General features: G+C 35.7%; 1 protein-coding gene across 4 annotated transcripts in view; it reads right to left on the bottom strand.

Annotated features, from left to right (window-relative positions):
* Positions 1-7,920: 7,920 nt before the first annotated feature.
* HNRNPR (heterogeneous nuclear ribonucleoprotein R) overlaps positions 7,921-22,781 on the bottom strand; it is a 32,615-nt gene continuing 17,754 nt past the window's right edge. For 3 of the 4 annotated variants that reach the window (XM_029946635.1, XM_029946634.1, XM_029946637.1), the window contains 6 exons: positions 21,038-21,214; positions 19,282-19,417; positions 16,476-16,690; positions 12,304-12,453; positions 9,337-9,458; positions 7,921-9,206 (listed from right to left, as the gene is read on the bottom strand). In XM_029946635.1, the coding sequence (XP_029802495.1) occupies positions 8,594-9,206; positions 9,337-9,458; positions 12,304-12,453; positions 16,476-16,690; positions 19,282-19,417; positions 21,038-21,214 (1,413 nt within the window). In that variant the 3' untranslated portion in view covers positions 7,921-8,593. The remainder of the gene's footprint in view (positions 9,207-9,336; positions 9,459-12,303; positions 12,454-16,475; positions 16,691-19,281; positions 19,418-21,037; positions 21,215-22,781) is intronic. The other variant, XM_029946636.1, reaches the window with a different exon arrangement.

Below are 22,781 nucleotides of genomic sequence, written 5' to 3'. Positions count from 1 at the left end.
ATCTTGAACACTATTAATACATGTGGTGGCCTTTGCCAGAGTTTTTAATTTCCAACTGGACCAACCAGATCCTGCAAACCACTGCAAATTACCTATTGCTCATACTTTTTCTACTAAGATCTACTCTAAATCCCCAGAGGGGTGTGAGATAATCTATTACTTGAAGTGTAGTCAGGGACACTGGCATGTTAGAAATGCAAATTCTTGCCCCATCTCAAATCCACTGAATTATAATATGTATTTTTAAAAATCCCCAGGGATTTCCATCCACATTGAAGTTTGAGAACTACTGTTGAAGGATTTGGGAACTAAACAGTTTTTAACTTGAAAATTAAGATAATCACAAGCTGTTTCAAAATTATTTTGGTAAATGTAACAAATGGTCTCATTTATTTTTTTTCACATTTTGAAAAGTTTATAGGAACAATCTTACAACATACTTACTCATTATTTTAAAAGTTTAATAACAGTACTAATTGTTGGTTGTATTTAGACAGATCAGATTTTTCCGTACCACCTCTATGTAGGTTATACTTAAATATGATTAATCTGGTCATGTTCTGCTTCCTAACAGGAAGCATGGAAAGTTTTAATATGACCGGCCAATGCTAAACATGATCCATATAACCAAAAAGATTTAGTTACATCATAACTTGCCAGAAATACACCCATTACTCTGACCACACCAATTCTGCAAAATATATAAACCCCTTTTATAATTGATAGGTTCAAAAGAAAACAATTTGTTTTGATAATATTTTGATCAATATAAAACACAAACATTTCAAAATACTGATTTAGCTGATAAAAATTGCTTTTTAAAAAATATCCACTGCTGTTTGATCTACTTACATACAAACCCAGACAACTGAAATGTACAGATTTAAAGGATTTCTGGCTCAAGTATGAACATATAGGCATGTTTTTGTCTCCAAATTCTATTTAACAGTGTTTGATTAATATAGTATATGAAATCCTTGATAATGTAATATTTTCATATTTAAGGAAATATGTTTCCCTTTACATATCTGAAAATTGAGGCTGAACCATCCCCCCTGGCCAATGTCACTATCCTTAATAATACTGGTCCTCACCTTTACCCCTGTAGAAAATAATTTTAAAGTGATCAAACCTGTTATTTTAAAGGCATGACTTGGGGCGCCTGGGTGGCTTAGTCAGTTGAGTATCCAACTTTGGCCCAGGTCATGATCTCACAGTTCATGGGTTCGAGCCCCGCGTCAGGCTCTGTGCTGACAGCTAGCTCAGAGCCTGCTTCTGATTCTGTGTGTCCCTCTCTCTCTGCCCCTCCCCTGCTCACAATCTGTCTCTCAAAAATAAATAAATGTTAAAAAAAATAAAAATAAAATAAAGGAATAACTTGAGTTGTACAATTTTATAACTAACTTAAGCTCCTGCCCTCCCAATAAACTTTTAGGCTAGGCAGGCCTAAAAATCACCCTTTGGGAATTTTAAGTAAATAATTAAATAAAACACTACTTTTGCTTATTATTTCTTGAGAAAATGCCTATACATGATCATAAGTTCAGTCACAAATTTCAAGTGTAAGTTAATAGAAATGTGATTTTTTTCATAGCCATAGGCAGAAAACAGGCCTTTATGTGAATATAAGAGCCTTATGTGAATATAAAATATCTAATAGATCTAATTATTTCTAAAAAAATAAACTAAATAAATTCAGGGCTTTAGGTAGCTAAGTCTAAAACCATTGTCAAAAGCAAGGTCTCTTATTTTTGGGAAAAAAACACCATAAATCAGTAGGCTGCTGACTCTAACCCCAACTCTGTCAACATCCAAAGCGGGCCAAATTTAGATATTTTTTGTTAGAACATTCCTTCCTGTCTCAGTGAATGATCTGCTGATTTTGGACAAATGGAAAACAAAAACAATAAAATCTTTCTGGAAAATACTGACTTAGAGGAAGTATTTTGTCTACTCTTTCTTATATTAAAACAATAGGGTAATCACTTTTTGCTTTAGCTCACATTTACTTAACAGTCTTCATTCAAAGGAGACAAGGCAGAACATCTTGCTACTCCATCTGAAGAGTTTCTTACACTCAATTTGTTTATAGATCATTAGGTCTCTATCACTTTCCTCCTAGATCTGTTTTGCTATTACTGGTACGTATCTGCAGAAAAACGAGCACACTACTTCAAGTAAATGTCCATTCAGAGTTGCAGAATTCTACGTCTTTGGCTGATAGTGCACCTTCCTGGGAAAGAACTCACCAGAAGTGCACCCTCACAGGAAAGAACTCATGGGAAAAAGTACTGTATTAGGGCTCTCCTCAGGAGAATGGGATCGATATTAAAACAGAAATCCTTATAAAGTTTAAGAAATAGCTCTTGATACGGTTCTTCTTGTACACTGGAGACATTTCCTGATGACGCGTTTACACCCTCCAACACAGCCTTCCTAAAATATCCCCTCGCCTCTTTTTCACTTGCTGGCATGTTATGTCAAGGGGTCAAGAACACCGGGGGAATAAAATGCCTACTGAAAGCACTGTGCAAGGGTTTTCTTTTGCCCACCTCTGTATGTTTTCTAGGACCATTTCCAAATGGTTATGCCACAATTTATACCAGGAAAATTACTGGCAGCCTGTTTATGCCAAAGCCAACATTCCCATCTTAGACCTGTAAACCCAGCTCTAATCCCCCAGGAAAGCTACTTCCTAACACTTTAATAAACCTCCTCAAGTTCAGTCCTTTTATTTTTACTCCTTCCCACTCCTTCACTACCTTCCTTCAAAACATACCCAATATCTAGTACTGAATCTGAAGACAGGAACTCCATTTGACCACAAGTCTCAATTACAGAGATACTGAATCTGTTTTGCACAATTGAAATCAGCACGCCCCACCCAAAATCAGCACACAACATTTTGAACATGTTAGATTTTATTAAAAATATTTAACATTGTACAAATATTCCAATACAGTTATGGTACCTGAACACTGTACCAAAAGCACGATTATTATTAAACTGATTAAGTGGTCTTGCAAATGTTCCTATTTCAATATTCTCATAGTTACTGTATGCATATAGCAATGTAATGTTTGCAGGAGAGCTTTTGGCTCAATTATAGAAACAGCCTTACAACATAGTACTAAACATCTTAATTGGATTCATTAAAGTACAATTCTACCTATGTTACTGAACAAGCTAGAAAAATCCCTTTTGTCCAACCATCATAAATGAGAAATCAAGAAAAGCAATGTTCACAGGATCCTGACAAAGTTACTACATAAAATGAAAGCCCTTGTTTATATTTGAGGAATTTAAGTTTTCCCCCATAATGTCTACTTTCTGACCCCATGAAATGTACTTTGTTGTTAATAAATAAAGGCTAACTAACTAGAGATTGTACTGCATTTTCCTTAACTTAGATGAACCCCTCAAAATTACTTGAGTGTTCCTACTACTTACTATATCAAGTTTTCCAAAGAGCACCATTATTAGTGCAATCTCTATCTTTTTTATCACTGATACACGCATATGATATGTCAAAAGAGAAACAAGTACCTCAACAAAATGATGCAATCACTGCAATTCTTAAAGTACACTTTCATTGTAGCGACTTACAGGTAGTCTACAGCAAACTTACAGACGAGAGTTCAGGACACTGGCACGTTTAACATACATCTAAGAGATTGTTCCTAGACTGGTACACTCAACTGACAAAGAAGGCTTAAGAATATTAGGGAGGTTCTTCAGGCATGAATAATTACTTTTAATCAGTGACTATGTCATATTATAATTATTTTTTTTATAGATTATGGTCAGAAATGCTTAGTTATTAAATGTAATTTCCTTAATTTATACTTTACTATCATGGAATCCTCCATTATGAGAGATTTTAATCTTTAGTAATCATGTAAAAACTGACTCCTAAATCCTACCAGTATCTACTAATCCCATCGGCTGTCCTAGATTTCAGACGAAACACAAGTTGTTGATAGATCTGCAGTTTTGCTATGTTCAAGTTCCTAATATTTTAGCTATGTAATTTCTTCTTGACCCAAAGTCATTACATCCAGTGTATCTTTAAAACAAGCCCTCTGCTGTTTATGAAATTGCTAGAACTTTTAATTTTCATTTTACAATGTTAAAATTTTGGGGAAGATTTAAAATTAATTTCTCCTAGTGCTTATTAAATCCTCCATTCTATCACCACCTTCCTAGTTTTACTAAAATTAGCGTGCAATAAATATCTCTTAAGATGAATTATATGTTAAGCTACCCAATAAAAATGCAAACATAATAAAGATATTAGAGGGATTGAAATCACAGTAAAATAAAAGCAAATTTATTGTTTAAGAGACTTCAGAGTCTATCGTGTAAAGTGTCTGTTTCGATCACTTAAAATATACCCTGAGCATTTCATTACTTCATACTGCTAAACTATAACTTGAGAATACAAAGTATGAAGTATTTGTTATATGTTCCTATTAAGAACAAAATTATTTAATATTAATGTAACATAAATGCCCACTTATAAAATATGGGCATTCTCCCACATTAATGCCCCACTACTGATAAAAAAAAAAATAGGAAAAAAAAAATTTCTTACCAACAATTCCACTGGTTATCGTCCCCAGCGAACCCCACCTAGCAAGTCGACATCATGACATGTCAGGTCAGGGCAGCCTCAACCTCGCTTCCCTGATAGTCAGGTGATAAAAGGAAGGAGTTAAAACAGGAAAAGTACACTTGCAGATTTCTGGATAACATCTGAAAATGGTTAAAAAACAAAAACAAAACAAAAAACCCAGAGCTTCTGGTAACCTCTAAATAAAAAATACATATGTATATATATTTACAAAGGAAAAAAAACTATTCTAGAAAGATTAACAGTAACTATTTCAAATTAAATATAAATATTAATTATTGACCAATACATTAAATATGCAGTATTTTTAAGGCTTAGTGTTTACATTTCAAAAATCAAAACTAGTCACAAACTTCTAGTGCAAAACTACACATGCTTGGTTAGTGGATTTGTCATTCTGAATTCTACAGTCGGTCCCCAAGCTTACTCAGAACTAAGTTAACAGAAGCTCCCATTCTTAGAGAAACATAAACACACTTATAAATCCAGTGCACTCTTTCTATAAGGCTTTTTATTAGCTGCTCACTTAAGAAATGCCACATGGTAAGGGACAAAACTAACATTAACATTTTTTCCACATATTTCAGTTGGTTTTAAGAATACTGGATAGCTCAATGTAACAAAATCCTCTTTGGAAAATCAAAACTGCGAATTTAAGCATATGTAAAAGTCTTTATAATTGACAAATAATAGCCTTATAGCAAGTATTTACTGGAAGAGTTTTGGTTTTTACAAATAATACACAATTAATAAAACGTAGGTATGATTATCCAAATGGGCAGGAGGCAAATGATGTAATGAGTTTCAAGAATTTTATGTGGCTTTATGCTAGGAATGGAATTTTAGGTCTCTTCTCTTTTGGAATTTAAAATAGAATTTATTTTGATGCATGTTGTTCTTTTTATAAAGAGGGTTCACCTCCTAAGTCAGATTTCAAAGTAGAATGAGAGAAAAATGGTCTACTAGCAGAAAGCATTGGGCTTTCTTATGCAGAATAACCCCAGTAACTAAGAAAACTGAAAAACAATTATGCTGAACTTTCACTTAAAAAAACTAACTACAGAACCATTGTAACTCAATTTCCATATCAATTGATCAAACTTGGATTTATTAGAAATCTGGCAACTTATTAAACTTTTTTGCTTTAAAAAAAATTAAAACACCATCATATAAATACATACATCTAAGCAACTGCTATAAATGAGTGATCAAATAAAAATTAGCATTCCATTATGGGGAAGGGGTATATTTATGTCAGTCTGAAGAGGGTACCTATGAAGAAGAGGTTGGCCTCAATATGAAGTAAATAGATTTCCCAACACACATTACTGTAGCAGGCTCATAAGTAAAAGCAAATGAATTAGGTTGGGGAACAAAAAAGATGTCACAAGAGCAGGAAATAAAATTTCCCAGAACTCATTAAAAAATTTCATTAAAATAAAATACCTAATGAAAGTCCAAAATAAAGACCTCCTCCATGGATATTTGAGGTTTATAGATTAGTTAGATTTATTTCTGTGAAAAGTTAAGCTCTGAATCTGTTTTGTCTGAATGCTGCTACAGCAATAGTTTACAAGACATCAACAAGAGAAAAAGCTCTAAAATAAGATTTAATGCTCAAAAACTTGTGTTTTTCTATTGAATAAAATAGCTACAAAAACCCTATAAAGCAATATTAGAGGGACAACTCAGGCATTTTTTAATAGATGAGAGTAAAATATTATTTGCAAGTAAAGGAAAGGATTTTGACATGGGACCCAAATTTTATTTAGCCTTATGTTTTTGCTAGGATTTATATTTTAGGATGGGTAGGGGAAGCACAATAAATTAATCTGTTTCAGAATCCCTGTTTTTCCATTCCTAATTTTCTTCATAGCAACTTTGTAGCTGGGAACATTTAATTTTTAAGAAATACAAACAATTCAAATTTTATTTGGAGATGCTTTCTTCTTTCTAAGAAAACTCGGGATTTTATTTAAGTCTAATTCCGGCTTATTGTAACTACAGATTGTATTTTCAAAGTTTAAAAGCAGCATTTAAAGAATGTTTGGTGTCTTTACTTGCATACATGGGCTAAGAAAAACAACTGGATCTAAGCTTTACCAAACAGATGCCCATGTTAATTTGAAAATACTATACAGCAGACTACATAATTCCTTTATGAATTTCCAAAAACAAAAAGAATATTAATAAGGCCTGTTAACTTACTGAACTATATGTGTACTTTTAAAGAGAAATGAGATGCAGACTTTCATCAGTATTTGCTTACTTGAAGTCAAAAGAAAAGCCATGAAACCCAAAATATGATCTAACCACATTCTTATTAAGTGGCTTATGATTTTGAAATCTATTACTGCTGTCATGAAAGACACCAAAACAGGAACAAAACACAAAGCTGTGTCCATTTTAATTACTCCCTAATGGCTTATTTTTATAGTTTAAAACCATTTTAGACCCACCTAAGAATAAAACAGAAGGGAAAATTTTATGGTAATTTGAAAGTGATCCAGACTTTTCTGCACAGTCAAAAGTTGGGATTCTTTTGTTCCTCTTATTCTCAAGTAAAACTGTCCCTGCAATAATTCAGAATTTCTACAGCAAATAGGGAAATAAGTGTTATAACTTGGCCAATAAAAACTTTAGCCAGTAGGGTAGTAAAAAAGTAAATAAATAAAAGAGGTATTAACAGAAAGGCAGAAGTGGATATTTTTAAGCCTCTCTTATCAGGCATGAGTGCTTCTCAAAGCAAATTTACAATAGGAAATTATATTCCTAAACCAGTAACTCAAGTGACAGTCACAATTATGTGTGCTAAAACTGACGTTTAGTCTGCAGTGCAATTGACGCCACAGTACTAACATTTTTTCCTATTATACATTCACTTATCCAGCAAATAAGGTCTTCAGGCAACAAATTATCCTTTATAGAAAGAGTGTGGGTCAAAATAAATTGCAGTCTGCTTCCCCAGCCCCATTTTATTTAACACAAATTATCCAATGCCTGCAAGAATGTTCAAAAGCCTTTGAACCTGTTTTTATAAAAATAAAGGATAAAATCTCAAAATTAGAAGAGACTATGAGAGAACACCAACCAATAAAGTGCTATTTGGAATAAATACTAGAATTTAGACTAATTCTCAGTCTGATAGCCACGATACATATTGGAATAGACAAGAAATTTTGCATAAATTTGATCACTCACATAGGCAGTTATAATTTGAAAACAATATTCCTTGCAAGGATTACGAATAAAATAATGTTTTAGGACACAATTGAATTTGAAATAGGTAATGTTTTGAATAGATTTTTTAGTTTTATTGAAATCTTACATGAACAAGAAATTGGAAATACAATCACATCAAAGAACAAATTGTCACGGCTTTGACGTTTAAGCCAAACAAATTTTGTAGGGCAGATTTCAAAAAGGTGTGAAGTTATAACAATTTAAAAACACAGTTAACCTACTTCTAGGAATGCAAAACATACAATCATAGGTTATTTTCAATACAAGAAAACTTAAATTTGTTTGCTTTAATTTCTTAAAACTACTAAGACAAAGCACTAGCTTGTATTTTTATTTACAGCATACTCCATACTCCTATGTAATCTATCCCAAATCAAAAAAAATGAAACTGTCCAAAACCAAAGGTTCTGCAAAATCATGATTTAACAGTGTGCTCAGCTTGTTTTTGAAGCTAAAATGAAGCCTGAAACGATAAAAGCATTGTAACCCCCGGAAATAAGGGAACTCTGCAAGCCCAATAATGTCCAAGAGCATTTATGAAAGGAGGAAAAAAATAAAAAGACTGAGTATATATACAATAGTGATTTCTTCAGCCCAATACAAATGGCAGCAAATTGCTACGTAAAGATGAAAACAGTTAAGCCAATTGTTTTTTTGAAGAATGTAGATCTAGAGCCAATCGGATCTTGCCAATATCATTTTCAAGCCCTCACTTGTCTATTTCCACTGTTGCCCATAAGTATCCTGATAAAATTCCTGGTTGTCATTATTGTAACCATAGTTACCAGAATAGTCACCACCTTGCTGAAGCGGCTGCTGAGCGATGGGTTGGGAACCCCAGTTCTGTTGGTTGTTGGTCTGACGGCGCTTGGAATCAGGCTGGTTGTACCCATCTGCCTTTCTCTTGCCTCCTACATTGCCCCCACGATTGCCCCGAGATCCACGGGAACCACGGCCTCTCTGCTGTTGTGCAGGACCCCCTCTGCCACCCCTAGAGCCTCTTGGTGGTCCCAAAGGTGCCCCCCTCTGTGAATAGCCAGCTCTACCTCTTGGAGGTGGTGCTCCCCGCCCCCTTGGTGGTGGTGGAGCACCTCGCCCTCCCCTTCCTCCTCCTCTTCCTCTTACTGCATAGCCATCATCATAGCCGTAGTAGGGATCTTCATAGCCTCCACGATAGTCGTGATAATCATAACCATAGTAATCATCATAGTAATCTTCATAGCCATAGTAATCTGGAGGGTAGCCATATCCACCTCTCCCCCCACCACGACCCCGACCTCTAATTGGAGGTGGCATACGAGGAGGAGGGTGATAGTAATAATCTTCATACCTAGCAGTGGAAGGAGAAAAGAAAAACCAAATTAGCTTATGTCAAGACTATTCCTAATTTTTTATTAACTTGATCTCTATTACCAAGTTACTCTTTATTCAGAGATGTATTTACTAAAATGTAGACTCACGCAGTGCTTCTGGAAGCCTGTCTAGCAGCTTGGCGCTCTTTCCTTTTCTTGTCTGGTGGCTTGGCTAAGACTATTTCAATTTCTTCCCCTTCGATTTCTTTGCCATTCATTTCATCCATGGCCTATACAAAATTACAAAAATAAATTTATTTTGCAAGTAAAATCGTACTTTAAGACATAATCACAAAAACAGGTCTGTGTCACTTAATACAATTAATGAACAATTTACTTCACAACTACCTTAACTGGGATAAGAATCTTGGTGGCTCAGTAAATTAAGTGTCTGACTTCAGCTCAGGTCATGATCTCATGGTTTGTAAGTTCAAGCCCTGCATCAGGCTCTGCAGTGTCATTGCAGAATCTTGGGATTCTCTCTCTCCCTGTTCCTCTGCCCACCCCCCAGCCCCTGCCCCCCCCCCGTAAATTATACTGAAAACAAACCTGATATCTCACTATTCTATTTTAAAAAGGTAAGAGGCTTGGGGCGTCTGGTTGTTCAGTCGGTTGTGCAGCCAACTTCAGCTCAGGTCATAATTTTAGGGTTTGTGGGTTCAAGCCCTGCATCAAGCTCTGCACGGACAGCTCCTAGCCTGGAGCCTGCTTCAAATTCTGTGTCTCCCCTCTCTCTCTACCCTCCTGCCATCCACGGTCTCTGTCTCTCAAAACTAAATAAACGCTAAATGAATGAATGACTGAATGAAAGATAAATAAATAAATAAATATAAGGTCAAAGGGCTTCCAGGGCCGCCTACTGCTGCTCCTTAATTCCAAATAACTAACCCCTCAAAACTGAGCCACACCAAAGAAGCAAATCCACATCTGGTAAAATTACCATGTTAATATAAACTTTCCAGGATTCAGTTTTAAATAAAAAACATGGCATTCAACATGTAAATGTGAAACTATTCTTCCATAAAAATCTTAAAGATATTAAAGACAAATGACGTTACTGAATGAGGTTGTCAATGGAGCTGAACAAGATACTGACCAAAAATTGCCTAGGTTTCCCCCACAACACTTCACCTAACGCATACTTCACCTGAACAGTTAAGAGCACAGAGCCCACAACAGGCATGGACTAATGAAGACTCAAGTACTCACCTGGGAAGCAGTAATCAAAAGTACTCTATGCTGTCCTTTATCTATGTTGTTCCACCTAACAGCCTCTGCCATACATCAAAGCTCAAGTCACTCAGTAACAAAGTATCACCTCCTCACCACAGCTTTTTGTTTCCTTACACAACCTTTTCTTCTCTGTATAAAGAGAATAAAATGCTCTATCCATAAAGAGCATTCAGTGGTAAAAAAGTATCTGAACAAAGATTGTATCAGTTACCTTTTGACTATTTCACCTAAAGCAACTAAGTCTACAAAAGCTCCCCAGTTGCTGAGAATTGTTGTAATCTGGCAAACCACCCTACCAATTTTTATCATTATTTTCAATTAGAGGCAACCATTTACTTAATAAGAACTGAATGAAAATAAGTATTTAGAAGGTATAAATTTATTAGTTACCTGTGTTTCATACCATTGGTAATGGCAGAAACAAAGCATTAAATTGTGTCCTAAGATGTGAATTTTACAAGCAGTGCTTTCTCACTAATTGGCTTCCATCGAAAAGCAAACCAATACCCTGGGTGGCTCAGTTGGTTGAATATCCAGCTTCAAGTCAGATCAGAGCCTCACAATTTGTAAATTCAAGCCCTGCGACGAGCTCTCTGCCGTCAACACAGAACCAGCTTCAGACCCTCTGCCCCCGCCCTCTCTTGTTCATATTATCTTTCTCAAAAATAAACAAACATGAAAAAAAGCAGCAAACTAATAAATTCCATCTAGTCAAAGATTCTACAAGGCACACTTTAGAGTAGTACACCGAGGAAGAAACAAAAACTGCTCAAATTAGAGGCGGCACCACTGCATCAACAGAACATGTGGAAGAACAACTAAGCCTGAAGGAGTCACTGAGGATTTTGAACTTAACTCCCCAAATACATAAAAAGCTTTTTTAGTGTTTTGTCTTCTTACCCCCACTAGGAAAGGTGAGAGGAACAAGAAGCTAGAAAATTTTATACATTAAAATGGTACTGATCCATTATCAGCAAAAAACAGCAGAGTATTCAGGTGTGATGCTGTAGCCACCATATGAAACTATTTTTTTTTCACAATTTTCATTACTATCATCAAATAAACCATTACATGCAAGAAATATCTCTAACAACTACTGAAACCAGCAAAAGCAGTTAATACCATTAGAATTCTAAAATGACTGAAGAAAGGCAAGACTAAAGAGGCGCCTGGGTGGTTCAGTCAGTTAAGCATCCAACTTCAGCTCAGATCATGATCTCATAGTTCATGAGTCTGAGCCCTTCATTGGGCTCTGTGCTGACAGCTCAGAGCCTGGGGCCTGCTTTGGATTCTGTGTCTCTCTCTCTCTCTCTCTCTCTGTCCCTGCCCCACTTACAACCTGTCTCTCTCTCTCTCTCTCTCTCAAAATAAATAAACATTAAAAGAAAAAGGCAAAACTATGAAGAACTAACTTTTTCCTCAGAACACATCTGCTGAATTAAATATGCTATACTGTTTGTGAAGTCATGTACAATACTCAGGTTCCTTAAATCCAGAGTAGTTATAATACATTCATTACCTGTTTACCATTTACAACAGCTAATTATTACACCTTATAATATTTCCAAGGCATCATGCTATCAAACCTTAGGCTTACAAAAACAATACAGAGATTAAAAATACTTGCCTGAAATGACAAACCCAGTTAGTAATAATCAGGCTTTGAAACATGAAGTCTTACCTGTTAAACTATTACCACTTCACAGATTATTAAAAGAAAGTTCCAGAGTTCGGCAAAAGCTGAAAACCAATTTTATTTCAGTTTTTAAAGTCATTTTCTGGGTTTAGCAAGTTTCAACAACAAAATTCAAATATCAAGAAGCAAAATTTCAAAATCTCTACCTTAACAGCTGCTCCTCTGTCTTCAAAATGAACAAATGCATAATCTTTCAACTTCTTCACTCTTTCAAGTTTTCCAAATTCAGAAAATGACTTTTCCAATATTTCTTCTGTCACTGTAGTAGCCAAATTTCTCACAAATAAAACTTTCACCTAATACAACAAATACACAAAATTGGCACTGGCTACTTAATTTTAGCCAAAGTCTTTTATTAAAAGTTATTTCTTAAAAAAAAAAGAAGTATTTCTTCCTATCCTCCTGGCAGCCTTGCCTTTTCAAAAACGTTAAACACTAAGAGTGCATCACAGAAGTATGAAAACTGCTAAGAAAATTGTCAGTTACCGATTTAAATAGAGTATTGGCTCCTTCTCCTGCTGTCATTAAAATCCCTAACACTGTGAATAGAATCTGCAAGGAACCAACACATAATTACTAAGCTGATTCAAAAATTTAACATCACCCTTCAATACCCCCTAAATCAACGTATTTTTGGGTTTTCCCATCTAGAACTGAGTGAGTAGAGTCTAAAGTTCGTATGAAAAAATAAACAAGAGGTGCCTGCGTGGCTCAGTCGGTTGAGCGTCTGACTTCAGCTCAGGTCAGATCTCACGTTCGTGGATTTGAGCCCCACATCAGACGCTGTGCTGACAGCTCAGAGCCTGGAGTCTGCTTCGGATTCTGTGTCTCTCTCTCTCTCTCTGACCCTCCCCTGCTCACGCTGTCTCTCTCTCTCTCTCTCAAAAATAAATAAAAAACATTAAAAAAAAAAGAAACAAGAAATAGGAGGAGAATAAAGAACAAATTGTAGAGACAAGCCTAACTAGATACAACAAATAAGAACTCTTAAATCACTGGAGCAGTGTAGTGTTCATCTGGGTAAAAATAAAAGTGGGGCCAGGGGGCGCACCTGACTGGCTCAGTCAGTGAAACATGTGACTCTTGATCTCGGGGTTGTAACTTCAAGACCCATGTTGGGTGTAAAGATTATTAAAAATAAAACCTTAACCCAAAAAAGCTGGATTTATACCTCACACAATACACCAGGATAAACTCCAAATAATCAAAAAAAATTTTAAGGGGTGGACAGGAGTGGGGATGGGGAGAGACTGAAAAATATTAGAAGAAAATAAGGGCAATTCCTTTATGAAACATTGGTCTAAGGAATGCTCTGTGATTTAAAATCTATTATATAAAGAAGTGATAAAATTTAGCCACTAGAAATAAGTGACTTTCACATGGCAAAAAATATCAGGAGTGGAGCCAAAAGACAAATGACTTATATTACAAAGTTCATCTTTCTTTTTTAATATCAGAGCGCCAGAAAATAAAAAAATAGCTCAATGGAAACAACAGAAAGATATGCATAATTCACAAATACATGATTTATATAAAGAAACACAAATGGCCCTTCAACACATTAAAAAAACTTAAACCCATGCATCATTAAAGCTTTGAGAGAAATCATTACCAGACTGGCAAAATCCAAAAATATGATCATACACTATTTTAATAAGGATGAGGAAAATGGGCCTCTTGTATTTTGCTAGTGTGTGAGTAAAACAGCACCCGGGGAGTACAGCAGTATCTTAGTCATTAGAGATGCATTTACTCTTTGCCCCATATTTTTATCTCTGAGGATCTATTCTACAGACATATCTGAACTTTTATTAACTAACAAGATACAAGATCATTCATTATATTGTAATAATAAAACATTAGAAACAACCCAACGTCCAGTTACTTGAATACAGCATAGTATAATCCACAGAATGGAACTATTATGTAACCATAAAAAATGAGGAAGAGTTCTAAGAGTGATTATGAAGAGACTGCCAAGGCACACTACTGGTAAGACATTTTTCCCCTTTTTTAACATCTCTGAAGTCAGGATCCAACTTACACTCAAAGTGACATGCAAGCACTATGTCACAATTTAATTGGCAACATTGAATAAAGCAAATGTACATCAGCAAATACAGAAGGTTACCCGTAACCATCATGTAAAAAGTCAGGAAAGAACCACTAAGAGAATAAACCAGAGACTACTAAAACTGGGTGTGTATCAGAGACAGGGAATAGGGTAGATGGGGCTAAGTGCAAGTGGGACTTCTCTGATTATACTTTTCTTCATAATTTTGATTTTGAACTAAGGAACTGTATTTCCTAGTCAAAGAAAAAAAATCAACACATTCATTGAATATATTGTTACTTTAGATAAAAGCCTATATGAATAAAAATTATTTGAGGAAAAGTATTAATTCAAGGGGTAAAAAATCTAACATCGTCCACCTCCACTGCTACCCCCTTTATTTTTGCAGTGTTGTCACAGAGGCCAAACTCTTAGGTTATGCAGGCCTCCGCTGGTTTATTTACTTTTTTAAAACTCTCAACCTGGGGCGCCTGGGTGGCTCAGTTGGTAAAGCATCCGACTTCAGCTCAGGTCATTATCTCACGATTCATGGGTTTGAGCCCTGCGTTGGGCTCTGCCCTGACAGTTAGCTCAGAGCTTGGAGCCTGTTTTCAGATTCTTTGTCTCCTCTTTCTCTGACCCTCCCCTGCTCACGATCTCTCTCTCTCTCTCTCAAAAATAAATAAAAACACTAAAAAACTTTTTAAAAATAAAACACTCAACCTAGATCTTTTATTCTTTTTGGAGATGAAACCACAACATACTATATAAAAACTATTTGTTGAAATTTAATGAAACTGACACAAGTTGGCAAAATATCTTCAATGAATTACAACACTGATTAGAGTGAAGTAATACCACCTTTTATGCTTTTGGGTAGGACTCCCCTCCCTCCTCTGACATTTAGAAAATAATAAAGAAATCAGTATTATTCAATCAAATTTATTCAATCAGTATTATTCAAGTTTATAGAGGCCTCTCTTTCCTTCTGAAACTTGTTTATGACCTCGGAAGAATAGTTCCTAGCATACAATGTTGAGTTTTCTGACCCTATAAAAAATAGTTTAGGATGAATTTCAATCTGAAAGGTTACCCAAGAGGTATGTGAAAAGTGTTGATGAGCAATTACCAGCTACTTATATTCTCTGGGAATTTAATTCATGCTATTTTAAACATGCTTTTATAGAAGAGGTAATACAAACTATACTGTTTCTACAAGGCAACCAAAGTTTTAAGTGTTCTTCAGATATTTATCCAATTCCAATGAAATAGAGAACATCCAAGTTCAGTAAGTTTGCCCAAAGTCACAACTGCATTAGAAGAAACAAATAGGAGGGAAAAAAAAATTCTGAGCAACACATCTTGAAAGCCTCTCTGATTCATTTTCAATGGATCTTCTCTTAATCCAAAGAGGTCTTTGCCTACAAAACCTTGATTATACGAGTATAAACTGGGGTTCTCCTTCAAACGAGTTATAGTGAAGATTACCTGCTCAAAACCTGGAATAAAAAACCCTTAGAGAAAGACTTCTCAGTCTAGAAGAATTCAACCACTAATTTCTGGCCATCAGAGTTACTGCCTTACCAAGAAGGGAAGAGACACACCAAAATACACAAAAACTCACTAAAACCAGCAGAGATGCTACTCTGATGTATCCCTTCAATCCCTGGAGTCATCCAAAAGAAAGCCTAACAACCAGGACTCATGGCACCATTATTTACCAGGCAAAAACTGTGGCAATGCAAGTAAGGTCTAGGAGGAAAGCTAGGGCCTGCCACAGGACTTGCCATGCATATTCTGCCACTATCACATAACAGCAAATGGGAAACCCTCTGCCTTTCTTTATGGAGATAACACTCTAAGGGAGCTTGATCATTAAATGAAAAAAGTCACAGTATGGTCAACAAAGATTACAATTCGTAATCTCCAAAACATTACTTTATTCAACAAGACCTGGTCTTTATTAACCTCTGTATCCCTCCTAGTACCTAGCACTAAACAAATTCTCAGCGTGTATGGAAATACTTAAAAGGATTTCATTTCAATTCCTTTTGTACATTTAGCCTCTGAGAAAAGGGATGATTAAAAGACATTTCTGGATACCAAGACAGGCTGTTAAGTTTGCTATTAAAGCAGGTCCTTGCCTAAATAATTAAGATCAAGAGCTACAATCTATATTTATCATAAACTTTTAAAAATTGAGCTTTATTCTAAGTACAAAATTTAAATGATAATCTCATCCCCATCCCAAGCAACTGCATTTACCTTAGCCATGACTTCTGGATCTGGTTCTTCCACAGGGTCAGCCCATTCAACTGTAACTACATTTCCCCATACTTTTACTTTTCCACTCATCAGCCGGCGTCTGGCTTGTGCTGCTGACTTGTGATCCTCATATTCAAGGAAGCAGAACCCCCGATTCTTCTTTTTGTCATCGGGTTGATGATAGAGAATAACGTCCACCAAACCCTCTGTTAAACCAACAGCCAGATATATAAGCCAAAAGCATCCACCACACATCTAGCGATTAGGCAGACCTAAATCCATTTGCCAAAGAGCAAAAAATATTGAAGAAGCCTCAAAAGGATTCCCTAATTTCCTAGTAGACAATTAAATCAGCACTGTTAAATATGGGTTTTGAAACAGTATTTTATGTCCCCTTTTAATTTTTCAGGGTCCTGAGGGTACAGCCATAACAGCAGGTCCAACTACTGTATTCTGATGTGTAACATTCTACAGTGCTTTTTAGAGTGTTGGACATAAGATGACCTTATAATTTATGAAAACACTACCAAGGAATTTAAAAACCAAATTATTAATATAAATCCAAGAGAACTTACATTCAACAAATAACCATGACCAAAAATCATCCTTATATCTACCTTAAAAATTACTGTTTTTACTAAGAATGAAAATGACTGCTAAATATTAGTGTCCCTCTGGTCTTAGTCCTGTGTTCTCATCTTTCCATAGATGTTCTTTCTAGGCAGTTATCAGCTATTTTGTACTTTTAAAAGTTATCTATGAGGTGCCTGGGTAGCTTAGTCGGTTAAGCATCTGACTTCAGCTCAGGTCATGATCTCCCGGTTCATGAGTTTGAGCCCTGCACCAGGCTCTGTGCTGACAGCTCAGAGCCTGAAGCCTGCTTTGGATTCTGTGTCTCCCTCTCTCTCTGCTCCTCCCCCGCTCACACTGTCTCTCAAAAATGAATGTTAAAAAAAAAAACATTAAAAAAATAAATACTTAAAAACTGTCTATATCCCTAAGAACGCTTAGATTTTAATTTAGTTCTAGCCCAGACTTAAAGACATTTCAAATTTAACATGTCCAAAACTGCAGTCACTGCTCCCCAAATCTGTCTTCTCTAACTTCCCTATATAACAAACAGTCCATTTCCTGGTTCTCAAGCCAGAAACAAAGGACTCATTCTTGATTGCTTCCTTTACTTACTTTATTCCCCTACTCAATTCTGAGCCCATCTAAACTTCTTCCCACCTTCATGGCTATTATCCTAGCCCAATCTTCTATCTTAAGTACTATGATAGTCTCAACTAATTGATTAGCTTCTCCTCTTAAGCTCCTCTTAAAACATTATCCATATGGCAGCAGAAATAATATTCTATAAACATGAAACAGACATTACTCCCTGCTTGAGACCTTCAAATACCTTCTCATTATACAAAAAATAAAATCTAAACTCCTTACATGGTCCACAAAAGCCCTGCCTATTTCATCTCATACAATTCTAACCTTGATTCTACAGTACTTTTAAGAACACTGGCCTTCTCACAGTTACTTTAATACACCAAGTACTTGGTGTATTAAAGTAACTGTTTCTCATACATCAGAAAAGCCTTCCATGACCATCAAAACAGGGATAGTAGTTATTCTCTAGCTAAGTATCCTTTATCTCCCTCTTCTCAGTGCTTAGTGTTTACCACGATGTATAAATATTTCTTTAATTTTTTTGTCTTATCTCCTTTCCCAAAATGTGAACTCTATAAGGGCAGAAAATAAATCTTATTCACCACCGTATCCCAGCAAATAGCACAATGCCATCACTTAATAGGCACAAGATATACACTTGCCAAGGGAATGAATAAATGGATAAGAAGCCAGAAAAGTAACAAAGTGATGAGGTCAAAGAAATGCACCATTAGGGGTATGTAACCAACACAGCTGTTAACAGATAGTCGCAGTGGTTACAAAGCGGAATACTAGAAATCAAGATTTTGGAGTGGGGAGAATTTCCGGTAGCAAGATCCAGAATATGATCTGGATGTGGGGGAGCTGAAGGAAAGAACTGGAGATGAGGTGGTCATAAAACTAGGAGGCTAGGGGACTGGACTGTTCATCCACAGACATGTTAAAGGTACTGCAAATAAGTCAATTTAGGGCAGAAGAGAAAGACTACGAGCCAGAAGCAATCTTCAATTAATGAAAGACTGAAACCAGAAGAGCAATAGATGACAGCATCAAGGAAGGAGAAAGGATAGTATATCTGGAAGACAAAAACATGGTTTTTATAAGGGGAAGTAATAATCTAAATCAATGTCTTTTTTAAACCAAAGATAGTATATCCCTACCCACATAAAAAAAAAAAAAACAGGAAATACCATGCTAAATCATGCATAATAAGTGAAAGTACAGTTTTGTTAAATTTTGTTTCAGTTATAAATATATATAGACCTGTGATGTTCAACAAACTTCTCAATTTCACGGATTCAGAATAGGAAATTTAGAAAAATCTCATTTAGACAAGGCAATGGAAGGATAAGAATGCTTATCCTCTTGGTGGCCCCGAAGCACACGTAACGTTGGGAAGCCTTCACTCGAGGGCTTCAGGGCAAAGACTACTCCGAAACCTAAGGCACACAAGTGAAGGGGACATTCCAAGAAATTAAGGATATGAGGGAATATACTCAGTCCAAATCACTATACAGGAGAAAGGAGGCAATTTAGATATTGAAGGTTTGAATTTTTAGATTAATATATACCTTTTGTTTTGTACTTATAAATAGTACCACAGATGTCCCCAAACTAACTTGTACTGAATACATTTTTGTTTTACCTGTGACTTTACTGAATTCTTCCAGAATGTTTTCCTTAGTCTTATTCTTCGGAATTGATCCAACAAAAAGCCTGTTGTTTGCCACAGAAATGCACACTCCAAGGTGTTTACCAGGGCGAATTTCATAGCTGTCACACTGCAAGGAAGAAAAGAACCAGATTCCCCACGACCATCCCAAACTCAGGACAACACATCTCAATCTAAAATAATCCAACAACTAAGGTCAAAAACTTCCTGCTTCATGAACTCACCAAGTTCCCTCATGCTTACCATTATATAAATGTGTATTTTAAAACTTGTTATGGTCTCTCATCTTAGTTTGGTTTTGTTAACTTTCACTGCTCCTCTGGATAAAAATGACTCAGTTATTTCACTTTATTTTTTAAAGTATCTTATTTAATATTTCAATGTGATCTATCTGAAAATTTTTCCAGAGAACTTCAGAAAAAATGCCCAAGACTGATCATTCAGGGTCCTTGGAGATAAAATTAGATATAGATAAGCTAAAGGCAAAGTAACAATACATGAAGAATAACAACTATGCGTAATTAATATAGGAATTTAGAAGTTCACATTCTACACAAAATACAGAATTCTAAATATATACATGAAGTTTTAAACTGCATATCAAACACATACCTTCAAAATTACATGAAATAATAGGACCAAAAGTTTTATTGAAATCACTATGGTGATAGTTTCCTTGGTAAACTTGAGCTTCTTAGGCTTTAACATTACTTACCCATTACCTTACTAAAAGATATGTGGTTATTAAAATATAGAATCACCCACGCATGACCAAAAACGAGGATAAAGCTCTGAAAACTTCCCACTAATAAACAAGTCAGAAGAAAAAGTCCCTAATAAAAACTAAAATCTGGGTCAAGCTAGAAATGGAAGTAATTTAGAAGTGATTAATGAAACCAAAAACCCTGGTGAAAGAGGTACCCATTCTAGAAGGACTGGAACTAGACAAAGTGAGGCTTTTAGATGTATAGAAAGAGTATGCAAAAACAATGACACTACTGTTTTAAGTTATTGAGATGGCTGCACCAATACAGGAGTGAAGATACACCTCACTTGCAGACCTGTTACTCCCGGCTTCTCCTAGCAGTTGTACTACTACGTACAAAGAGTTAAAGGCCCTGCAAAAAGGAAGTTACTAGATTACAGAAGATTGGATATAAAATAGTAAAAAAAGAGAGAGAAAGATTAATGACTGGAAGGCTGAAGGGCCTGAAAACAAAATACAGAAAAGAACAGGCATATATTTAGAGAGTAAATTGTATGATTAGATTGTGACAACCTCAATCATTTGAGAGTCTCGATCATTTCCTGAACTGTGTCGTAAAAGTCACCGTTACCCAGTCCTGTTCCCCAGAATCCACCCCAGCTGTCACTACACTTTTGAGAATCTTATCCTAAAGTTTAACAGTAATGACTGACATCCTTTCTGCCTAAAATCAAAAGAGAACTGCAGAAGCCAAATGTGATTCAAATGAAAGTTTACTTACTAGCTAATCTAATAACTTCCTAGAATTATGGGAGACTTTCTCTAACACATTAATTCTTGGATATTTTCATTCTCTTTTACTTTCATAATCAGAAAAATAGAGCAAAGATCACATACCAATTTAATCAACATATAACCGTTCAAAGCAAAAACTGAAGAAAATGTTAACTGCAAACACTTTAAATTGAGGTAACTCTTTCAAATAATGACTTACTAGACAGTGTGTATTTGTTTATCACATACCAGTTTAACAGCTTCCTGTGCGGCTTCCTTTCCACAGAAGGTGATAAATGCGTACCCTCTGTTCTGACCAGACAGTGGGTCCATCATAAGACGGAGATCCCAAATGGGACCAGCCTTTTCAAAAAGGGGTACCAACTCATCCTCATATAAATCTCTTGGTATTTTACCTACAAAGACCTGAAAAAAATAAAAAATCTCTGTATTAGAATCCCAATTGTAAACATTTGATTTTAGAGCCAGAAAGCCTAACTGCTATGGACACAAAGATGGCTAAGGAGGAATTAAGTACAATTCGAATCTTTGGGAGTTAACCCTCACATTTTTCATAATGACCTTGGGTCATTAACACAGAACAGTATTCTATAGTGAAAAATGGAACCTAATTAATAAAAGTGTGCAAAATTTGTACAAACAACTCTAAATTTTTATTGTTTCTCTTTTTCTCACAAAAACAATAAAGGGCAGGTATGTATCTTTGGGAAATAGGTCTACATTTTTATAATTGAATAAAGACTGAAGTGGTCTTCCTCAAGCTTTTTCAACTCTAAAATCTTTACCACTTAAAACTCCAGAGCTTCCGGATGGAGCTAGAGGGTACTTTGCTAAGCAAAATTAGTCAGAGAAAGACAAATATCCCATGACTTCACTCATGTGAGGAATTTAAGACACAAAACAGAAGAACATAAGGGAAGGGAAGCAAAAATACCATAAAAACAGGGAGGGCGACAGAACATAAGAGACTCTTACATACAGAAAACAGAGGGCTGCTGGGGCGGGGGCTAAATGGGTGAGGCGCATTAAGGAGTCTACTCCTGAAATCACTGTTGCACTAGGTGCTAACTAACTTGGATGGGGAGGAAAAAAAAACCCTCCAGAGCTTCAATCTACCTATCCCTTTTTCTGTCAGAGTATTTCATTTTAAGGTGTGAAAAAAATTCAGCATTTGAGGATTTGGCGCTCTACCTTAATTAAAATTATATAATAAGGATTAAATTATAATGTAAGTTAGAATTAAGCAGTCAAAAACGTTTTCAGTATTTAACATCAGACCACAATTTTCTTCAAGTTTCCACCATGTCGGCAACATCAAAGATAATCTTTTATGTGAAAAGATTTGCAATCCACACACAATCTTACAGAATAAATAAATGTTTGTGTTAGAGAGGAATTTTCTAGTGAAACACTTCTTCATCAACTTTTCATATTATGAAAAATGACCTGACTAAACAGCAATGCAAACGATGGCCAGATTATCACTGATATAAAGCTTCTGGTGTGAAGCTCGGGAACAGCTGTGCTAAGAGAGCCCTTTTCAAAATAATCGAATTTACCTTCACTGCTGTCTGGTAAAACTGGAGGTCTTCCTTGGACTTCCTAGCATAATTCTCACGTAACAGCTATGCAATCCTTCTGTCTCTGTGAAGTCTCCAGTCCTCGCTCACGAAGTCATTCCAAGGAGATCGTGGGGGAAAGTCGCTGGTGCCCTTATAGTCTCTCCTCTCAGCAATAAAACTTTCTCAGTATCTGTTTTTAACTTCTTTATACCTCAGAGAAAGAGATTTACGTCCTTTCTGAGGTTAACTCCTTACTCCTATAACTAAGCCTATTTCTTCTCCCCACCTTCTTCTGGAAATAACTGCAAACTTTATTTCTTCAACTCTCCTATTTTGCTCAGTACATCCTATCCTTCCCACTGGTTGTTTTCAAACATGTCAAATTTCCCCTAACAAAACAATATACAAAC

This window comes from Suricata suricatta, chromosome 8 (genome assembly GCF_006229205.1).
Source record: "Suricata suricatta isolate VVHF042 chromosome 8, meerkat_22Aug2017_6uvM2_HiC, whole genome shotgun sequence".
Lineage (NCBI taxonomy): Eukaryota > Metazoa > Chordata > Mammalia > Carnivora > Herpestidae > Suricata > Suricata suricatta.
Note: the sequence above shows the minus strand (reverse complement) of the source record. Positions and strands in the feature narration are given on the sequence as shown.